The sequence below is a fragment of the Macrotis lagotis genome, chromosome 1, assembly GCF_037893015.1.
Source record: "Macrotis lagotis isolate mMagLag1 chromosome 1, bilby.v1.9.chrom.fasta, whole genome shotgun sequence".
Taxonomy (NCBI): domain Eukaryota; kingdom Metazoa; phylum Chordata; class Mammalia; order Peramelemorphia; family Peramelidae; genus Macrotis; species Macrotis lagotis.
Window position 1 is genome coordinate 725505918 of NC_133658.1, and position 22712 is coordinate 725528629.

At 35.7% G+C, this 22712-nt stretch overlaps 1 protein-coding gene across 1 annotated transcript in view; it reads right to left on the reverse strand.

Moving 5' to 3' along the window:
* Positions 1 to 22712, reverse strand: part of KL (klotho) — a 67483-nt gene that overhangs the window by 29447 nt on the left and 15324 nt on the right. Inside the window, exons 2-3 of the mRNA XM_074216058.1 lie at positions 9892 to 10402; positions 8248 to 8516 (exon numbers count right to left, since the gene is read on the reverse strand). Of these exons, the coding sequence (XP_074072159.1) occupies positions 8248 to 8516; positions 9892 to 10402 (780 nt within the window). The remainder of the gene's footprint in view (positions 1 to 8247; positions 8517 to 9891; positions 10403 to 22712) is intronic.

Here is a 22712-nt window from a genome sequence, read left to right on the forward strand (position 1 = left end):
ATTAAGGATCTGGTTAGGGATGGGGACAGAGTAAGAAATGACCAATTTGGGGAGTTGAAAGAAGCAGTTGTTCCAGTTATTCCTATGAGCCAATTGTGCCAGTAGGGCAGTCCTCTCAGGCTGTTGTAGGAAGCTACCTATAACCCAGGTGGTCATTTAACGAATCATTAAAGTCTTGTTTACCCTCCCTAATTCAAGAAAATTTAATCTGGGAGGTTGATCATGTCTTAATGTTTACTCTTTGCATTTTCTTTCACAAAAAGCCCTTTTCAGACTAGTTATTACTTTTGAAATTAAACTGTCCCACTTGGTCATCATCAGACATCTCAAGCAGCATCAGAGGAGAGTTCCTTGATTTCTAAAGGGTAAAAAAATACATACCACTGTGTATTTTATAACCCCTGCTCTGTTCTGTGGAAGTGAAATGCCCCTAGATTATGTTGAAATGTCTCAGTGTCCCATTGCCTTCCACCTCATGTCCAGTCACCTGTGTCTTCAGTTTTAACATTTACTGTACTAATCTCTTCCCCCTTCCCCTTTTTGTTGTTCACTATAATAAAGGAGTGATGTGCAATAAAATAAATAAATAAATAGATAGATAGATAGATAAATAAATAAATAAATGAAAATGATGAAAAATGAAAGATCTTGTCTTTCCCATTCTGTTGTTTTCCTGTATGTATTTGCATTGCTTGTTTAAGAAAAACCTTATATTTCCTTGCTATTCTCTGGAATTTTGCATTCATTTGGGTATATCTTTCCCTTTCTCCTTTCACTTTCATTTTCCTTTTTTCTTCAACTATTTGGAAAGTCTCCTCAGACAGTCTTGGGTTTTTTTTTGCTCTTCTTTTTCTTCATTTCTGTGAAATGTTTTTTGCTGCTCCTTCTATATAATATTGTGAACCTTTGTCCATAGTATTTCAGGCACTCTATCAGATCTAATCACTTAAATCTATTCATTACCTCCACTTCATATTGATAAGGGATGTTATGTAGATCATACCTATTTGGTATTTTGTTCAATTTAAGTCTAGATTTTACACTAAGAAGGTCATGACCTGTCCTACACTTAACTCCAAGTCTTGTTTTCATTGACTCTACAAAACTTCTCCACCCTTGACTACAAAGTATATAATCAATCTGATTTATATCTTGACTCTGTCCATATACACCTTTTTAGGTTGTTGAAAAAAGAATGTTTGCTTTAACGAGCAAGTTATTTTGACAAAACTCAATTAGTCTATGCCTTGTTTCATACTGTACTCCAAGGCCAAATTTTCCTGCTATTCCAATTATCTTTTGATTTCCTAGTTTAACATTCTAAATCCCTATGGGATTATTTATTAAAATATTATTTCCAGAAGATGTTGTAGTCTTCAAAGAAATGATTAACTGGCTTCTTTGGCATCAGTGATTGGTGTATAGACTGACTTGTATTACTGAAATGTTGAACTATTTGCCTTGGATTCAAATTGATATATATCATTCGATCATTTTTAAGATTATACCCCAGTACTAATTTTCTCATACTTTTATTGACTATGAGAGCTAAGGAATTCTTGCCCATAATATTTTATGTAATGATCTTCTGAATTAAAATCACTCCTCATACATTTAGTTCCCTGACATCCAAATGTCATCCATGATGGTTAATCTTTCCATCTCCTGTTTGACCACATCCAGTTTCTCCCAGATTTTAGATTGTGACCATCTTGTTTATTTGTTTGTTTTTAATCAAATATCTCTCTAATGGTATCTTTTAATCTAATTCTTTTCAGGAGTTTCTTATTTGTTATGTGTGGCAGTGTGCTCTTCAAAATACTTCTCATTATTAATGCTTTGGAGATTTTTCAAGATTTATAGCCCTACAACAACATTGGTAAAATGTTGGTGTCAAAAATATAGGTTTTGTTTCAGGAAAAAGTTTGACATCAATAAAGGAGCTCTATAATTTCCCAAAGGTAATTAAACCTGTTCTCCCCTCCAGGAAATGACTCATTACTAATGTGGGAATCTTTCATGAATCACCTGACTATACAGTCAAACCAGTAACTTACTAAATTGAGATTAAAATTAGTATGAATTAAGAAGACAGAATAAGACAGAAAAAGATAGAGCACTAAATTAAAACAAATCCAAATATAACCTCTCAAACAAATTATTGATAATAAAAAGATATTGATGGAAGAAAGTTTATAGACACTGATTATAATAATTTCATTCAGAAAGTTGAACTGGGGGCAGCTAGGTGGCGCAGTGGATAGAGCACCGGCCCTGGAGTCAGGAGTACCTGAGTTCAAATCTGACCTCAGACACTTAATAATTACCTAGCTGTGTGGCCTTGGGCAAGCCACTTAACCCCATTGCCTTGCAAAAACCTAAAAAAAAAAAAAAAAAATTGAACTGAAATAATTTAACTGGTTTGACTATAATGAGGAAATTCAAAGTAACTTACATGCCTGTTGGCAAACACTTGCCTTAATTGTCATTCAGAGTGATATTAGAAACATAGTTGATTATATTTGGGAGTGTAGAGCATGTTCAGGGAAGACTAACACCTCTGGTAGGAGGTCTTGACTAGCCTTTTTAGTATTGCTTTCCTACCTTTTATGTCCACTTATCCCTCTAACTCTCACCTATGGCTCCAAGAAGCTGAAGCATGCCCAGTAAATAGCCAAACCTGAGTAATCCATTTTGGCAGATGGGCTAAACCAGATTGAGAGTAACTGAGGGGTCTCAAACCTGTCAGTGAATTAGCAGGGTGCCTACCCCAAACATGTAAAGTCTTCCACTGGTGGAATGGGCAGGTTGGAACAATTTGTCCCAACAGCCATAAGTCAGTTAGAAGGGGCATTGTGGAGTATTCAGAATTTGATTAGACCTATGAGACACCAAGGTCATCCAGTGCATCTCAATTCTGCCTTGCCACTAGACCATGAAGACACTGGAAGAGAGAATGAGGTCAACAACTTCCTGCAACTCTGTCTCACTTAAATCCAATTTACACATGAATCAAAAGACATCACCCATATCATTTTACCATTTTTACCTATCTCAAAATCCTATGGTACTTCCCTGCAGATACACAGGGAGTTACAGTCATATTCCTTTATGCTACCCAGACCACTGGATCATCTTCTTACTGTAAGCAACAGTGAGATTCTGCAGCCCTTGGGTATTTGAACTGTCTTTTTTTTTAAGGCTTTTGCAAGGCAAATAGGGTTAAGTGGCTTGCCCAAGGCCACACAGCTAGGTAATTATTAAGTGTCTGAGACCGGATTTGAACCCAGGTATTCCTGACTCCAGGGCCGGTGCTTTATCCACTGTGCCACCTAGCCACCCCTGAACTGTCTTTTAAGAATCACACTGATCACCTCCTGGTGTGAGGAAAGGCCCAAGTCAAGGGGCCCTAAAAACTGCTTTCCCAACCTTGGTCTGATTACCATAGCAGGTGGGGATCCCCTCCTACAATTCAAACAGACACAAAAAAATGTACAATAACTTTTTCAGAATTGATTCTACTCACCATCAGTACATGCAATGTGCTCACACTCATGGACAATGCAAGATCCAACAGAACTGAAAGATGAACAGCTCTCGTTGTGAGAGAACTAAGCAGGTATCATATCCAAAAAGCAACCCTGAGTGATTACAAGGCTGACAAATGAAGATCAGTTTACTTGAGTCAGAACTGGACACATTTTTCTGGAGTGGCCACAGTGAAGGAGAGCACCATGAAGTTGCTGTAGGTTTTCCAATTAAAACTAATCTAACTGGGACAGTTAGGTGGTACTGTTGATAGAGCATGGGTCCTGGAGTCAGGAGGACTTGAGTTCAAATTTGACCTCAGACACTTGATACTTACTAGCTGTGTGATCTTGGGCAAGTCACTTAAACCCATTGTGACATACACAAAAAACCCCACAAAAAAAAAACAATAAAAAGAACAACAAAACCCCCCTAATCTAGTCAATAAACTTGTATGCTTACCAGGAGTGAACAATAGGTTCATGACAATGAAATTGCCACTTGCCGGAAAATGCCATGCCAACATCATAAGTGCCTACCCCACCATGATGAACCCTGATGAGGTCAAAGAAAAATTTACTGAAGACCTGGAGACCTTGTTCAAAAGATGAGAAACTTATAATTCTGGATGACTTTAATGCTAGAGTAGGCCCAGACCTCCAGACATGGCAAAGTGTTTTGAGGAAGAATGAAACTAGAAAGAACAACACAATAGTCACCTACTACTTAAGACTTGTGATTCTCATGACCTTCTCATCACCAACACCATCTTTCATTTATCTAAATGCAATAAAACTTTGTGGATGTACCCTTGCAGCAAAAAAATCTCTAAAAAAATGTGAGATGCAGAAATTTAGAGAATCTACCCCAAATGTTCACAAGGCCTATTTGTGCCCAACCTGTAATAGAGCATTCTAAGTTCATAGTGATCTGATCAGAAACAGTAGGACACGCTGTAACTTGACTTAAATATAGTGATGTCATTTTGAGCCTCTTTGGGAACAAAGGATATCAAGCAAACCAAGTTTATTATACTATAAACTCATTTGTAAAATTGGCTAGAGAAGGATAATGGAAGATATTGAGCATTATTACATCATAAAATACAGAAAAGCAGTGGATGGTAAAGCAGATTTAAAAGAAAACTTGGCAAGAGACTCAAACTAAGCAAAATCAATATAAGGGGATTTAAGTCTGAAAGTGAAAGGAAGATACCAAACAGAAGAAAGATAGAAAAGATTTGAAAATACTTTTTAAAAATTTCTCATTTACGTAACTGTTTATGAAAATTATTTACACATGGTCCAAGGGAAGAGGCAGACTTTCAAAAGTGATACTCCACACTAAGTTACATCTTTATCATCAGGAGTAAATCAAATGAATAAAAGATTTAGAGAATACAAGATCTACTCTTGCAGTCTATTTATTACAGATTATTGACTATGTGACTCCTTGTCCCAAAGCCTATTGGTATGGGACTTCCTCCTTATTGGTGGAGATGCCCTGCATGTGGAAGGGTAAAGTTGGTGAGAAAAGAGAGTTCCAGTCTTCCCCAGATCCCCTTAAGGAATTCATCATTGGCTGCTCTTGGCTTCCAGTTTCAAGAGAGAAAAGATAAAAGATACTAACCCCATTTCAGAAGACATGAGAGGAGAGGAGAGCTGAGTCATCTTGCTCACAATGGGAGAACTTCACTTTGCATGGTCAGGCACATATTCTCCTATATATAACTTCTTGAACTTCACTTTTGCTATGATTTGGATAAGTGAATTTCTTTGCTATTCACTATGTGAATTCATTGTAAAACTGGTATTTAGTGGGAAAAGGATCAAACCTTGGATATAGGGAAAAAAGTGTTCCCCTTTCTCCTCAAAACAACAAATTCACCATTAAATACATGGAAACTGATCATATCCCCTTGAAAAAAGCAATATAGAAAGAATACTTAGAACCAACTCTCTCTCTCTCTCTCTCTCTCTCTCTCTCTCTCTCTCTCTCTCTCTCTCTCTCTCTCTCAGGAAAACAGAGTGATCCTCTGGCCCTAACCTCCTGCTTCCCTCTTGAAAGGAATGAATATCTGCCTTGGACAAGGGAAGAAGGGGAAGAGGTTAAAAAGGTCTATTTTTCCTCCCTTTGAGCCATACATAAGAACAGTGCCTTTGCCATATGTGGGCCTCTTTCACTCTCTGTATTTCTTGGGACATTTTGTTGGTTCAATCAAACTTCAGAACAAAGCTTCTGGAGATGATTCATAGACATCCAAGAATTTGCCTAATAATCTACAAAGGAAAACCAAGTGGATGAAAAATATATATATTATCCAGATTATGACATTCAGATAGGTGAATAATTCATAGGACTTATCTAGCAGAATATAATTATTGTACAGATAGTGAACAAAAACAATAAGTTGAATCCAGATGTAAACAGGAAAAGTCTTACATGGATTAGGCATGTAATAAATGTTTACTGAAAGAACAAATGATTTTTGTACTCTTCAAGATGCCTAGAATAGCGTTCTTGAACATACATAATCTTGTTTAGGTTCACAATCTAAAGTAGTTCACATTTCTTATAAACTCTTTCTAATGAGAAGACATGACATTTTCTAAGTAACAAAATTTCAGTTCTACTTATTCTTTTTTAAATATTTATTGGTATTATTCTGTTTTGTTCAACATAGAAAGTGTTCCATATGTCTTTGTGCAAGGTAAAACCTGTAAGAAGACTTTTGGGGGCACTTTGAATAAGCCCAGATCTGCAGAATTGAAATAGAATTGGAGGTGAATAAAATACCTGGTCATTACTGATCATTTATAATGATTTTTTGCAACAGTATTATAGGCTTAGCACATAGTAAGAATTTAATAAAAACTTTTTCACTTACTAGAATTTACTGTGGTTCCTGAAACTTCATAAATGGCAGGCCTAATTTTTTAAATAAATATTTGTTATTCTGTAGATAATAAAGACAAATAAACTGAAATGAATTGTTTTTAGTCTTCCCAAAACAATCAGTTTTGCCATGATTATATAAAAATGGGGCAGTGACATAAGAGAGAAGCAGTCTTGAAGTCAAGAAGACCTTTGTTCAATTTTGCCTCCAACACAATCAATCAATCAGTCAATAAACTCTTATTAAGCATCACTATGTTCACATTATTGCGCTAAGCTCTGGAGAAACAAACGACAATCCCTGCCCTCAAGAAGTTTATAATCTAATAGAGAATACAAGCAAGAAAATATATACAAAGCAAGATAGGTACAGGATAAATGGGAAATAATAGAGGGAGGCACTGGAATTAAGAGGGGTTAGGGAATTAAGAATATAAAATGGAATTTTAGTTGGAGCTTAAAATGAACCAGGGTGGTCAGTAAGAAGGATGAGGGGGTGAAAGGGGGGGAGCATTCCATAGAGGGCTGTCAGAGAAAGCATCAATCGATTGGCTTTGTGACCCTAGGACAGGCATTTTAGCTTCTCAGAGTTCTTGGCAGCTCTCTAAGATTCAAAGTAGAGAAGTTGCCAAGGAAAGTTGGTAAAGGAAGTTTCCTCATCTGGGAGATGTATATATCACTGAAATCATTGGTACTATCCATAAAAATAGAACCCAAGGTTCCATCAAGAATAGGATGAGCTTTCTTGTTTAATATTTTGCTAAAATCTAGATAAAATTTATCTAGACTATAGGGAGTTCTTTTTTTTTCTGTCATGGATCCATTTGGCAACATGATGAAGCCAATAAATCCCTTCTTAGAATAACATTTTTATTGCTTATGCATAAAATATGGATAAAATGAAATGTGTAAGAGTACAAAGGAAAACAATGATATTGAAGTACTGATATAAAAATATTTTTTTTAATTCACAGAACCATGATCCCCAACCTGGGATCTACCCATGAATCCCTTGTTTAACCTTGTGCCTCAGATTGATAATATCAGCACAGAATTATATCAGTTGTTACAATGTGGAAAAAAAGGGAGCAAGACTAGTCTGGCATGACTCGCTCTAGATGAAATCATGATGATTCTGGATGTTTCATAATCAATTCTTTAAAAAAATTTCTAAAATCTTTCTGGTAATCAAGATTAATTTAATAGACTAGAATTTGACTAACTCTATCCTCTTCCCTTTATAAAAAAAAACTGGAACATTTGTTCTGTAGTTTTGCTGTGCCTTTCCTTCACTCCATGATCCCTTCACATAGACTCATTATGGTTCAGCAGTCATGTCTGCCTACTCTTTCCATTCAAACCAGTTATTTTTAAAAGTATATAATGCATTTCTAAAAATGACTACTATCTTTAAATTTTGAGAGATGAAAGAATTCCACTGAGTGGAGGAACACCAATACCTCTGGATGAATTGTTGTGTAGTAATTACATGCCATAGGGAATATTAACATTAAGAATATATTTAGTTTTATAAATGAAGATTGGTGAATTATTGAAGAACAACTAATTTCATACTGTTTCTTTCTCATTGTATCTTGATATGCTTAATTTCCTTTTTTCCCAACTGCTTCAAGTTCATTATGAAAGGAGGAACATTTTTTTTGGAAGGTATAATTTACCAGATTTGGTGTTGGCCATTCATCATTGTGGAAATTCATGGCCCAAAGAATTGAAAGTATGTAGCTATTTTCAGCCTAAAAAATGAAGTACTACTTACTAGAAACAAGACCTGATGGGACTGTTGATTTGTGATAGCTGACTTACTTGAATATAGTTGTCAACAACTCCCCAAGCAAAGCCACAAGGAAATGTCCCTTCTATTGGTAGATTTTCTGGTAAAGAAGGGAAGCCATTTCTTTCTATCAGCTTTTGGTAAAACAAGGCTGAAGACTTTGGCAGCAACTTCTTATCATGACTTTGGAAATCTATGTAAAATAATCCACGTCTAATGCTGTATCCTCTGTGCCATTCAAAGCCATCCATGAGGGACCAAACAGTATAACCAATGACTTCGACTCCATCATATTTGATGGCTAGTAGGAGGAAAGGAAAGAGGAGGGGGAGGGAAGAAAAGAAAAAATAACCTTGAATTACTCATTTGTCTTATGAGTAATACATCATATGAATTCCCCAGATCACTAAAAAATAAGTGAAACAAATACAGCTCCTTATAATTAAGATATTTATTTATAATAAGCAATCTGGCACTATGCATAATAGTGCTAATACTTAGTCCCTTGATTTTTAAAACTATCTCAAAGTTATTAAGGAAAAAATTAAGGTTCTAGATAATTTAAAAAGTACAAATTAATAATTAAGCTGACAGGTCCTCTAAAGTTAAAACTGAAAGATACCCTTAGTTTAGAAGCGTCTTTCAGTAGCAGTATTCTAACAATTTTTTTATTCACTTAAATAGATCTTTGGTTTTATTACTTAAATAATGTGCATGGCTTAGTAAATTGATTTTTTAAAAATTCACCCAAGGCTGCAATCAAGGTTAGAGTTTAATATTTACTCACTCAAATAAGCCTCCCCTTATGTTAAGATATCTCACAAAACTAAATGTGATTTCCTAGCAATAAAACTAAATCAAATAAATAAATAAATAATAAAATAAAACTAAATAAAAAAAATTTGATTCAAAATTAGTCCTTTTAAAAGTACAGAAAAACTATTGTATAGTTATTTTCTGATATATTCTGATATATATTCTTTTCAAATTAAATATCTATGCTCTATACTGTCATTTAACAGTATATAAACAAATAAACTAGGAGCTACATAATGCGGGAAGAAACATTACTCTTAATGTGATCTAACAGAAATTATTCAGACATCAACTCAAAATTTATTCACTGCATCCCACTTTTCACCTCCTCACAATGAAATTAATATTATTATTTGTAAAATTATTCAACTTCTCAAACTGAAAAAAATAGCACATGAATGCTAAACATTATTATTGCCATAACTTGTCTTAATGATCATGTGACTCTGGGCAACTTAACCTCAATTTCCTCATCTGTAAAAATGAAGTTAAGAATAATAGCACCTCCTGCCAGATTCTTATGAAGATAAAATGAGATAATAATTGTTAAGTACTTTGTAAACCATAAATTGATATATGTTCTAATTATTGCTATAATAATCATTGTTTAATAATAAATGTTAAATGTTGGAATTTAATAAATTCAGGCTTTTTCTGAGACTTTTTTTTTAGGCTTTTGCAAGGCAATGGGGTTTAGTGGCTTGCCCAAGGCCACACAGCTAGGTGATCATTAAGTGTCTGAGGTCAGATATGAACTCAGGTCCTCTTGACTCCAGGGCCAGAGCTCTATTCACTGCGCCACCTAGCCACCCCTGAGACTTTTTTAAAAAAGGAAATTAATATATTGACAAAACCCTTACCTTTTAAAGTTTCCATAATGAACTTTTTGAGGTAATACATATACTTGGCATCATCCCTCTTAGTGGTGCCAGAAACAAACCAGCCATTCTCCACAATAAAAATTTGAGGATGGTTGTATTCAAGGTCTATCCAGGAGAGGAGCTGTCTCAAACTTGGTGATTCTAATTGTCGAAACTTCATATGAGGGTCCAAGAGTTGAAAACTAAGGGTTGGTCCAAAGGAAAGTGCAAAAAAGTCAGCCGTTCCCTTGATGAAATTTTTCTCAGATTCAGTAAAATTTGGCAAAAGAGATGAAAGATTTTCCTTCATGCTTTGTGGGTAATCACCATCAATAAAGATTGGTTTAGCAAACCAGCCCAATACAAAGTCAAGAGATTTTTGACATTCTTTTAAGTCATGTTCAGTCATCTTTCGGGGACTGATCCAGTGGGAACTAAGTGCAATAGATACTTGTCCTCCTTGAGTTGAACGAAAAGTTGTATTATAGAGATGCCAGACTTTGGCATGGGCCTAGAAAAGAAAGCATAAAAGAATGAGTTTGCCTTTTGTTCTGACTTGAAACATGCTTCAGCAATGACTTCCAATGCTATTGGTTTTAGTACCCAACCCAATTATCAACCTTACCACTGCCAGAGGCTTATAATATCTTTCAGGGCTTCATTATTAGTCAGTGAAAGAATCTGATTTTCTCATACACACACACACACACACACACACACACACACACACACACACACACACATATATATATATATATATATATATATATATAAATGGAATTCAATAAATAAGGTAAAGCTAAGTAAACATTCAATCAACTAATAAAAGTTTATTTTTATTGTTATTGTTATCATTATGGCACAACTCAATGAACTGGCTGCATTGTTCCAATGCCAACTATACATTTGCTAAAAGACTACTTTACAGAGAACTCCCACAAGGTGGTTAGAAGAAGCTATAGGAGGATACTTTCAAATTCTCTCTGAAGAACTTTGAAAATGATTGTGAAACATGGGAGATGCTGGTATGGCATTCCTATACCAAGGAAAGCACTGTGCTATATGAGTGAAGTGAAACTGCAATATCTCCAAAAAAACAATGAGATGTATAAATTTAGAGACAGCTCTACTCCAAATGTTCAAGTGGACTATCTGTGCCCAACCTATGGTTCTTTCAACCTCATATTGGTCTGATCAGCCACAGTCCAAGACATAATGCTTTGACTTCAACTGAACAATGTCATTTTGGTCCTCTTAACTAATAAAGGACAACAACCAACTATGTATGTACTATGTACTGGAGATATAAAAAGAAGCAAAAATTAGCCTCTGCCCTCAAGGAGTTTACAATCTATTAGGGGTCAACATATAAACAAATACATTAAAGCAAGCTATAGAGAGGATAAATTAGTGGATAGAGTACCAGGTCTGAAGTCAGAAAGACTCATCTTTCTGAGTTCAAATCTGGATGCAGACACTAGCTTTGTGACCCTGAACAAGTCACCTAATCCTGTTTGCCTCAGTTTCCTCATCTGAAAAATGTAGACTATAGGGTGCATTCAAGGAAGACTAGTACCTCTGGTGTAAGGGCTGCCTTCCACCTTTGATGTCCACCTGAGCCACCTAATTTTCACCTATGGCTCCAAGAAGCCATAGCATGCACAGCAACTACATCCCAGCAAATGGTTTCATCAGGGTGACTAAACCAGGTTGAAGGTAATCAAGGGGTCACAAACTCATTGGTAAGTTTGGGGGGGGGGGTCTACCACAAGCATGTGAAGTCTTCCACTGGTAGAATGGGCAGATGAGAACACAGTTCCAGTGGTCATGAAACCAGCTGAAGCAGGTGGTGGTGGAGTACTTAGAGCTTGTTTAGATATCAAAGACCTCAAGATCATCCACTGCATCTAGAGCCATCATCAGTTATCTTGATTCTACCTTGTCACTGTACTGTGATGACTTTGGGAGAGAGTTAAGGTCAATGACTTTGTGCAACTCTGCCTCACTTAAATCCAATTCACACATAAATGAAAAGACACCATCCATACCATTTCATCATTCCTGTATCAAAATCCTCTGCAACAGGTAAGTAACAAAGCAGCAGGTGTGGATACACTGGGAGCTGTAGTAACAACCCTGCACAAAAGTGACCCAGACCAAAGGGTTGATTCCCTACTGAAATCAGCAGTGAGACTCGGCAGCCCCTTGGATATCTGAGCAACCCTTTTAAGGCTCATACTGCTTACCTCCTAGTGTATGAGGAAGGGGCTAGAAAAGATGCCCTAAAAGTAGTCTGTTTACCCAACCCTGTGGCAGGTAGGGATCCCTCCCTGTAGTCAAGACACAAAAAATTCTACAAAAATTTCTTCAAAAAAGATTCCACTCACCATCAGAGCATGAAATGTTTGCACACCCATAGATAACACAAAATCCAATAGCCCTGAAAGATGAACAACTCTTGTTGCAAGAAAACTCAGTAGGCATCATATACAAATAGCAGCCTTGAGTGAAATAAGTTTGACAAATTTAATCCAGTTTACTGAAGTTGGAGCTGGAGATACATTTTTCTGGAGTGGCCACAGTAAAGAGAAGAATCATGAAACTAGGATAGGTTTTGCAATCAAAATTAATCTGGTCAAAAAAACTTGAATGTCTATCAAAAGGAGTGAATGATAAACTAATGACAATGAGATTGCCTCTTGCAGGAAAAATACCACATCAACATCATCAGTGTCTATGCTTCCACCATGATGAACCCTGATGATGTCAAAGAAAAATTTTATGAAGACCTGAAGACCCTTATAATCAATGTACCAAAAGAATACAAGCTTATAATTCTGGGTGACTTTAATGCTAGAGTAGCCTCAGACAACCAGACATGCCAGAGAGTCCTTGGAAACAACAGCAATGGTCACCTACTATTGAAGACTTGCGTATCTCATGAACTGTCTTCCACTTACTCAAACTCAAGTAAACTTCCTGGCTGCACCCTCATAGTAGAAGATGCTCTCAATATTTCCCAGTCACCAATGGAGTGAAACAAGGATGTGTCCTTGCTCCCATACTTTTTAGCATGATGCTTTCAGTCATACTATCAAAAGTCTACACTGATATGAACACAGCATCAAGGTCAGCTACTACACTGATGGTAAATTCTTCAATTTGAAAAGGCTATAAGCCAAGACCAAAGTGGAGGAAGTGTTGGTGCATGATCTTCTGTTTGCAGATGATTGTGACCTCAATACAGCCTCTGAAGCTGAGATGCAACATAGTATGGATCAATTCTCTGCTGCTTGTGCTAATTTTGGTCTAACCATTAACACCAAGGAAACATAGGTGTTCCATCAGCCAGCACCGTACCATCCTTATGTGGAACCATCAATTACAGCAAATGGAGAAGTTTTGAGTACTGTGGACAAGTTCACTTACTTTGGCAATTTCCTTTCCAAGGGGTACACATTGATAATGAAGTTGACATGCACATTACCAGAACTAGCTCAGTATTTGGGAGACTCTGAAAGAGTGAGAAGTAATATAATGACTGCCAAACTAAAGGTCTACAGAACCTATGTGCTGACCTCATTGCTATATGCCTGTGAAACCTGGACAGTCTACCAGCTCCATGTCAGGAAACTGAATCACTTCCATTTAAATTGTCTTAAGAAGGTTCTAAAGCTCACCTGGAAGGAGCAGATACCACACATTGAGGTTCTTTCTCTTGAGCTAAATTGCCAAGCATTCCAACATTACTACAGAGAGTGCAACTATGATGGATTGGGCATGTTGTTAGAATGCCAGAAGCACTCACCAGGAGGTCACAAGAAGCAATACCAGGACACCCTGAAGGTCTCTTTTAAAAACTTTAGAATTGACATTGGCACAGAACTGTGACCTCATCATAGAGGATGCTGTTCTCTATGAGCAAGGCTCAAAGGAAAAGTGAGCTATGTAAGTTAAGAGTAAACAACCTGGGTTTTTACATGAACTATTTGTGCCCAACTTGTGGTAGAGCATTCCAAGGTTGTATTGGTCTGATCAGCCACTGTTGGACACACTATAATTTGTCTCAAACACAATGATGCTATTTTGATCTTCTTTGATGGCAAAGGATAAGAACCAACCAATCAAAATGGCAAACCACTTCAGTATCTCTGCCAAAAAAAAAAAATCCTAAATGGAGTTACAGGGAGACAGAACTGAAAAATGACTGAAAAAAAACTGAAAAGAAAAAACAATAAAAACAGAAGGCACAAAAATTAAGGGAGGTGGTTAAAAAAAAAGGACTTCCTGAAAAAAAGTGGAATTTCAGTTGAGAGTTAAAGGAAATGCGGGGGGGGGGGGGGGGGGGGTTCAGTAGTAAGAGCACAGAGGTAGAGAGTTTCAGGTATTGGTAGCAGCCACAGAAAATTCTGAGTCAAGATACACATTATCTTGATGTAACAACCAGGAGCCAAGGTCACTGGATCAAATTATAGGGGAGTAAGGTGTAAGAAGACTGGAAAGGTAGAAGTGTGCTAGGTTATGAAGGTCTTGGTTGCCATTTCATGTTTGATCCAGGAGACAATAGGATCCATTCTTGACCCTGACTTTCTGGAAACTAACAAGACCTATTCAAGATTCTCCCTAGGAGTCAGCATATCACAACACTAAATGTAGCTAGTAGGGAACAATAAACCTTGAGGTACTGACTTCTTGCCTAAAAACTGTTGAAGAAAAATGGTTTGATGGCATCAAACTTCCTTTGGTAACATAATATCTTATTGACTTTTTGAGATCTCATTTTTGCATCCTGTCTATTCAAGATCTGAAAATTTTATTGTCATTCCTATCTGAATTAAGTTGCTCTGCAACTTCAAAATAGTCTGACTTACTTTTCCAGTTTTCAAGCTTAAGTGCTCCAGTAAATTTTGTATGACATCCTCCTTGAAGCCTTTATTCTTATTTTTCCCTTTGATTTCTCACACTCATCAGATCCTGCCAATTTTCACACCACTCCCAGTGAAAAGTTTTTCAGTTTTGTATGCCAAATCTACTCTTTCTCTTCCCTAAATAATCTTCTCCTTGCAGTTCATTTATGTGTGGTTGTCCAAAGACAGTCTCATCTACATTATGAAGTCACCCACACATTTCAAAGCAATGAAATAGTTTATGACTAACTTGTACTATAAGATTTTTGAAGGCAAATACTTTGCCTTTCGAACTCTCTAAAATCCCTTGCAGAACTTAGCAATCTATCCAGCCAATCAATATTTGTTGACAATCAAAAATTTCTCCCAAACATATTTTATCTCCATATACCTATTTCTCAATATGTGCTAGACAAGAAAATATTTTTGTTAAAATAATAGGGTCATCTGGTCATGTTCCAAAATTTAGCTGTCAGGTTACTATATCCCACCCCTGCTAGTGATAGAAGAGACCTTGAAGAAAATAATACAGAAGTAAGGTTCCCAGACTAGTACAGAGGGTTTAATGGAAGAAGCTCCCCTCAACCCAAGACTCACCTTGACTTTAAAAAATGCTTGAAGGAAAGAGTATAGACACTTGTGTTGCAGATATGATAAATGCTCTTAGCAAAGAAAAAGACTTGAAGGGACCAACTGTCACTTTAAAATGGGTTATGGGCATCCCAGGAAAAAACAGCCCTGTTTCTGAAAGTGATCTTTTCTGAAGTTCATGGTGAAATTATTTTTCCATCTTTCTTTGATTTCGAAAATAGTCAAAGAGAGGATCTCAGGAAGGTCCCAACTAATAGTTATGAATTAACAAATGAAGTGCTAAGTGCTGTACAGTCATATTGGTAGAATTATAATTCAGATACTTCAAGAAAACCCACAGAAAAGGTCATTGGTCAGAGAGTGTTGTAAGACTGCCTAAAAACCAAATAATCAGTTATAGTCTCATATTTTACAAATATTTCTGAGTAACTGCATTGATATTTTGTGATATAGTCATCATCTTGAATAGGTTCTATACCAGCCTATACTGCCATTTTAGCAACTTATTTGAATAAAAAGTGATATTAAGAATATTATATTCTTATATTCTTATATTATATTCCACTCCATTCAGTATATACTATCATAAATTTAGATAAATGATAAGTGAAGAATGTATAATTTAGTTAAATGCTAAGCACTGAAGACACTTCCACCTCAAATAGCAAACAAGATAGCCCTTGTTCTCAAAGAGTTTACTCTTTAATGGCATATTACATATTACAAAAAAAGGAACAGAAAAACAGAGTGGAAAAGGGAAAGAGGATACCTGCTTGAAACAGCTCAAAGGGACTGAAGTAAATGGTGGTGCCATGGAAGATTATCTAGCAGAAAGTCTTTTCTTACACAGAAAAGTTCTTTAATGCATGTTGATTTTTTTTCACAATCATCTTCTTAGTTGTGCAGATCTTAGTTCAATATTTCATTGAATTTGTGATTCCAAGGCTAATGCTGTTGCCAACACAACCCACTTACACCTCTTTCTCATGCATAATTGCTGTCCATGTCCTTCTGTATATGAGTCAAAGGGGGTCCATCCACCTAATAAACTTGGAGGCTTCCTCTAGATCTAGGACTTTTAACGTGAGGTCCATGAATTTGATTTCTTTAGAAAAAAATATTTTTATAAATGCATTTCAATTAGATTGATTTTCTTTGTGATCTTATGTTAAAAACACTGTTCTCAGATTTCACCCAAAAGGGTGCATGATACATATACAGAAAAAAAACATTAAGAACATCCTGCTCTAGGAGTGGCTAGGTGGCACAGTGGATAAAGCACAAACCCTGGAGTCAAGACTACCTGGGTTCAAATCCAGTCTCGAACACTTAATAATTACCTAGCTGTGAGGCCTTGGGCAAGACACTTAACCCCATTGCCTTGCAAAAACTAAAAAAAAAAAGATACTATAAAGCTGCTTATGAAACTTGAAGGTCTATATAAATTGTGCTATCAGAGCAGTTATCATTCTAAGGCTTACTTCTCACATTGAATTTTTATAATACATGAAATCTAATCTCAGAATCTAAGGGGCAAATCAGGCCATGACTGACTTTCTTCTCTATCATAAATTCTAAGGAGTCATTTTTTCCCAAGGTGTCCATCATTTCCACTCACCAAGATTCAGTCTTGTTGTTCTGAATCATATTTAGAATATAAATTCTCCCTTTTGGATTCTTTATTTTTAAGCATGAAGTTATCATTCATGTCAATAAATTACTAGTTCTTCTTTCCAGGGGAAAAAAACAAACAGAACATGTCACTATTCCTACATGCCTACATGCAATGCATGTGATCTTTTCTTTTCTATTTTTTTCTTCTTAGGAATAGGCTGCTAGGTGACACAGTGCATAGTGCACAGGTATTGGAGTTAGAAGATCTGAGTTTAAATATGATCTCATGTACATACTAGATGTGTGACCCTGGGCAAGTCACTTAGCCCTCTTTGCTTTAGCTTCCTTAACTGTAAACTAAGGAGAGTAGTATCTACCTGACAAGGGTATGGTGTGAAGGTCAAATAAGTTAACATATGTAGAGCACTTTGCAAACTTAAAAAAAGCTACATATAAATGTTGTTGTTCAGTCATTTTTCAGTTGTGTCTAACTCTTTGTAACCCCATACTGGACACTGGAGTGGTTTGCCTTTCCTTCTCCAGCTCATTTTGCATATAAATACAAGCTATTATTCTTCTGAATGTGGTCTCCAATGTCAATATCACTTGTATTTCTGCCTCTATTGATATCTTCCCACATAATCTCCACCTTGCCTTATTTCAGAATTTCTTCATGCGGAAATGTAAAATTCTACTCTTGCCCTTTTTAATCTACCTTTTTCTTTTTTTAACCTTACCTTTTTTAACTTTTTTTTACCTTACCTTTTCATGTTTTACTCTTACAAAGCCATACTGTAGTCATTCCACCAAATGACACCTATAAGGAAAAAATTTCCTCCATGAATTAGACTGTCTAATTCTTGTTTTCTTCAAACATATCAAGTCATAAATTATATGACTGACTCTTTGTGGATTATGTTTCCTGTAAACTTCTGCTCTTTTTCTTGTTTATAACTACTCTTTATGATATGTTGTTTAAAAGAATTATTCTCCTTCCTTCCTCTCTGAAATCTTCAGAATAAATGTGTATAACTTTACACTTTAAACACCAGACTTGCTCATTAGATGGACAAAGATTCTCCAGTTGTACCCTTGGAAAGATAAAATCTGATAACTGACTTCTTCAAACTACAGGTTTGAATAGGAGAATAGAATTATTTGCCTCACCATCCCACTAACTCCTAGCTCCTGTCATTGGAAGTGAATGGATTGAGGAGGTGTCTCTATTGTAAAACAGGTGGGTCCCTCTTGGTGAAATGGAATGATTCCTAGTGGGACCTTCTGTTTACACATGGTAGCTAAAACCCTCCTAATATAACTAATACCTACCTATACAGACAGGAATTGGTTTTTCTTGTGGAAAGGGCTGTTAAGTCATTCTCTGTTGAAGGAGGAAGAGAAAAACAGGTTTGGGTACTATTAAGGGACACTTGATTGGATGTGACCTAATTTGATTGGAATCAGTCAGTATAGGATTATAATGGGGTCAGACAGCTCTTCTGTAAAGTCTCTCTCCACCTTTCTTTATCTTCCCTTCTGGCTAGCCAAAAGAGAACAACTTCCTGAGGTTATTCTGACTTTCCTTCTGGTGGTCTAGAGAAAGAGCAGCTACTTCCTAAACTTTGGACCGCCTTTCCTACTAGACAGTTGTAGACTCTGCTTGGACTTGAGGCCAAGGACTTTGATTCCTTTTTTTCCCCTCCATTTTCTTTCTTGACATGAATTTAGGAAATCCGTCATGCTTTCTTGGGTCCCACTAGACCCAGGGTTGGTATCAATTGTAATCTAGCAGCACTAGCCTCTCACAAAGAAAAACTGATTATCTTACTTTTTAGGATAATTAAGAACTTTGTTAAAGGAATCATTTTTGATAATTTGTTTGCTTTTTATTGAGTAAGTTTTTCTTCCAAAAGTCCATATCTCTGTAGTTCAACTTATTCTAGATTTATGTATGCTATTAATTAGAATGTATTTGCTGAAAGTTATACAAATTTATTCTGAAGATCTCATTTAAACAAAATTGTTTATTTTGTGCAGTTCAATTTTCCTGGTACTGGGTAACTAATGTTGAGAAAACCTCAAAAGCCCCAATCCTCATATAATTGGAGCTTCATGCAAACTGTTTAAGGAGAGAGGTGAGGGAAGTGTCTACCTCAAAGTCTTCTCCCATCTTCTAGCAAATTCAGTATATCACCACAGGCCTGGTCAAGACTTTGAAACTGTAATTCAGAATTTCAAATACTAGTCTCAGATAGTGGTGGTGGTGATGATGATGATAGTACTTTAAACTTGGAAAAACACTTTACAAATGTTAGTTCAATTTACTCTTGAAGCAATTCTGGGATGTAAGTATCCTTTTTAACCACCTATTCATTTCCCAGAAATGCTTCTTTCTTAAATTTCTTGATCATTGCTTTCTTGTTCAAGATTTTATCATCTCTAGCAATGTTCTGTCTTTTAACATTCTATCCAACAGTCACTTTTGCTTATGTGGGTAAGTAATCATCTACTTGTCAAGTTTTCAGAAACATTTTAAAGACATCCCAGAAAGACAGGAGAACTCACTGTTATGATTATGTCAATAAATAGCTGTCTCAGGACCTTTCAGCAGGAGGAGGAGGACTAACATTTCTCACTTCTTCATATGACCTTTCCTAGATGATCTCACACCCAACAGAACCAATGAATATGTACCATCATTCCCCTAAAGAAAAAATAACTGCTTTGTCTATAGCTTATACAGTTTCTCTTCAGGAAGAGCTTTATTCTTCTTAGTTCCAAGTAGTCATTCCTTGGTCTTTTTTCCCTTTCTTTTCTACTTAACATTCTTCTATTCTCCTTTCCCTCTTCAAAAAATTTTCCTTCTTTATTTTCAAAAAAAATGTTCTTAGTCCATTGTTTTAAGGAATACATATTTTTATTGTCAATCTGGAGAGTGGAATGACATTATTTAGGCTCTTCTCCCACTCTTCTAGAAGAGAGAGACCAATCAGCCTATATTTGAAACATAAATGGAAGCACTGGTCACAGTGGAAATATAAGCAAAATATGCTCTTTAGAGATCACTGAAAAATTCTACCTTCATGTAATGCATATTTCTTGGAAATGAGATCCTAAGTCTTTGCTTTCCTTGATATCCACAGATCTAAAGAAATGGGGTCAACAAGTGGGGTCAACACAGGAAATACCAATCTCTTTTTTACTTCATTAGTATCTCATTAATGCTTTAAAACTCACATTCAACTCTTTTCCCTTCTTTCACTGAATTTTTACCATGTTCTACCAACTTATTTGATTTAGCTTGTCTTATTAACAACTTTCTCTTATAATGTAGCCAGAAAATTGCATATCATCATATTCACAGAAAAGCAGCACTGTGTTATAGAAAGTGAACTGAACTTGGAGTCAGGAGAAGTCTGGCTTCAAATTCTGCCTTTTATACTTATTAGCTAAATGATCTTGGACAAATTCTTTTGATCACTATAAACTATAAGGAAATAAGCTAATGTAAGGAGTCATCTTTCATCCATAAAGAATATAGAATGTGATCTTTGAAACTTTGTAAAGGGGTATCACTTGCTTTCTTAACAAGTTGCCAATGGACAAAGCATACTTGGGGATAGAGGAGAAGTATGACCAAATGTTAAGATGACTCCTTGTATCAGCTGCACCCCCACCCTTTATACAATAATAATATCTGTAGTGTCTACTTTACAGGGTTATTATGAAGACTGAGTGAATAAAATATACAAAGTGCTATATATATTTGTCAACTACAATTAAGGTCCTCAATTAGTGGATCTCAAAACTCTACCTAATAGATTCTGAAAGTCCCACCTCACCTCCCTTTAATATCTTTTTTCTCATGTTGGTTGAAATGCTTGCAGGTGACATTTCTATGCTCACCTTAGTGACTTTCCTATCAGCATACACAAATTAATATGCATGGACTTTAACGATAGTATCACTATATCCTGCACCCCTTTTCCCTTACATAACAATCTCAATATTTCATGGAAATGAAAAAGTATTATTAAGAATAATGTTGGTGAATGGAAACAATGTAAAGACTAACAGACTATCTTCTGTGGGGGCTGGGGGAAGGGAAGCAAGAATAGGAAAAATTGTAAAGCTCAAAATAAATAAAATCTTTCTTTAAAAAAAAAGAATAGTGTTGGCGGGGACAGCTAAGTGACAAAGTGAATAGAGTACCAACCCTGGAGTCAGGAAGACTTGAGTTCAAATGTGACCTCAGACACTTAATAATTGCCTAACTGTGTGGCCTTGGGCAAGTCACTTAACCCCATTGCCTTAAATTTAAAAAAATAAGAATAATGTTGGGGAGGATGTATATAGTGAACATTACTACCAAAATACCCTACACAAAAAGAATAATTTTGTGATTTTTTTCACTCAAATCTAGCCATCAAATTATATATTATATAACACAGGTAGCAAAACACATTCACAGAATAAATATTTTCTTTAATTTTGACATTCTCTTTATTTTTATTATTCTTTCCTCAAATATGTTTTCAATATTCTTTCTAAAGGTCTTATGTATCAATAACAAACCATAAATTGAACAGTCCCAATTTCTATAATTTTTTTCTCATTTTCACACCTTTGATTCTTTTTTCTTGGGCTCCTGGACATATTTCCTCCCTATTTATTAGGTAGCTCCTCTAAAAATTTATTGGTGAGATATGTGATGAGGAAGAGGAATCAAGCTAAGTGTATAAACAAAAATAATCCAAAAGTGACCAAAGCACAGGACAGCTAGAATTCAATGTAGGCCTTGGTTCTTGGGATTTTTTTTTAAAAAACCCATTGTGTGATTAATACTACCAGCAATATATTTTAATGGTACTCTTTTAGTAACTGTGTTGTTAGGGCACCATATCAGAATAATAAATCAGTGATTAGCATTGAATCTTAAATTGCTTTCCTTTAGACACTTTCCCACTTTCTCTCTTGCAAGGTATATCCAATAAATCATTTTTGAAACTACTACAGACACTCAGAACTACACTAAAAATTTAATTAGCTGCAAAATAATAACAATGCTTTTTACTTCTAAGAGTTCATCCATCAAAATGGCTGCTTATTCCAAGAGAATAAAGGAATTTCATCCAGGTAACAATTATTAATGTGGACTTTCATCAGGTAATAGTGATGTTACTCCATCAAAAACTACTATCAGTTTGTGTTTGTTTATTTAGATAACTGTTTTAATAACTGAGTTCAAAAATTCTATTGGATATGCTTTATTTTTTCATATGTTTCAAGAATATAAATCCAAAAGTTAGTTTCCAAATTGATTTCTTTTTTTCTAGGTTTTTGCAAGGCAATGGGATTAAGTAGCTTGCCCAAGGCCACACAGCTAGGTAATTATTAAAAGTGTCTGAGGCTGGATTTGAACTCAACTACTCTTGGGGTACTCTATCCATTGTGTCACCTAGCCACATCGATTTCTTTTTTTTAAAGGAAGACTTGATATGAAAAGGCATTAAAAGGATGAGTTTAACCAGAATGGGTGCTCTGCACTATGTAACTGAAAACCACTCCCATAGAGTACTGGGCACTCTTGGAAGTTTCATTAACTTCTTTAAATCATTAGAATACTGTTTCCCTACCAGTTTATCATTCTATTCCCTAGGTACAGTATGTTTGCCAAAAAGCTACATACATATTTAATTGCATTATAAA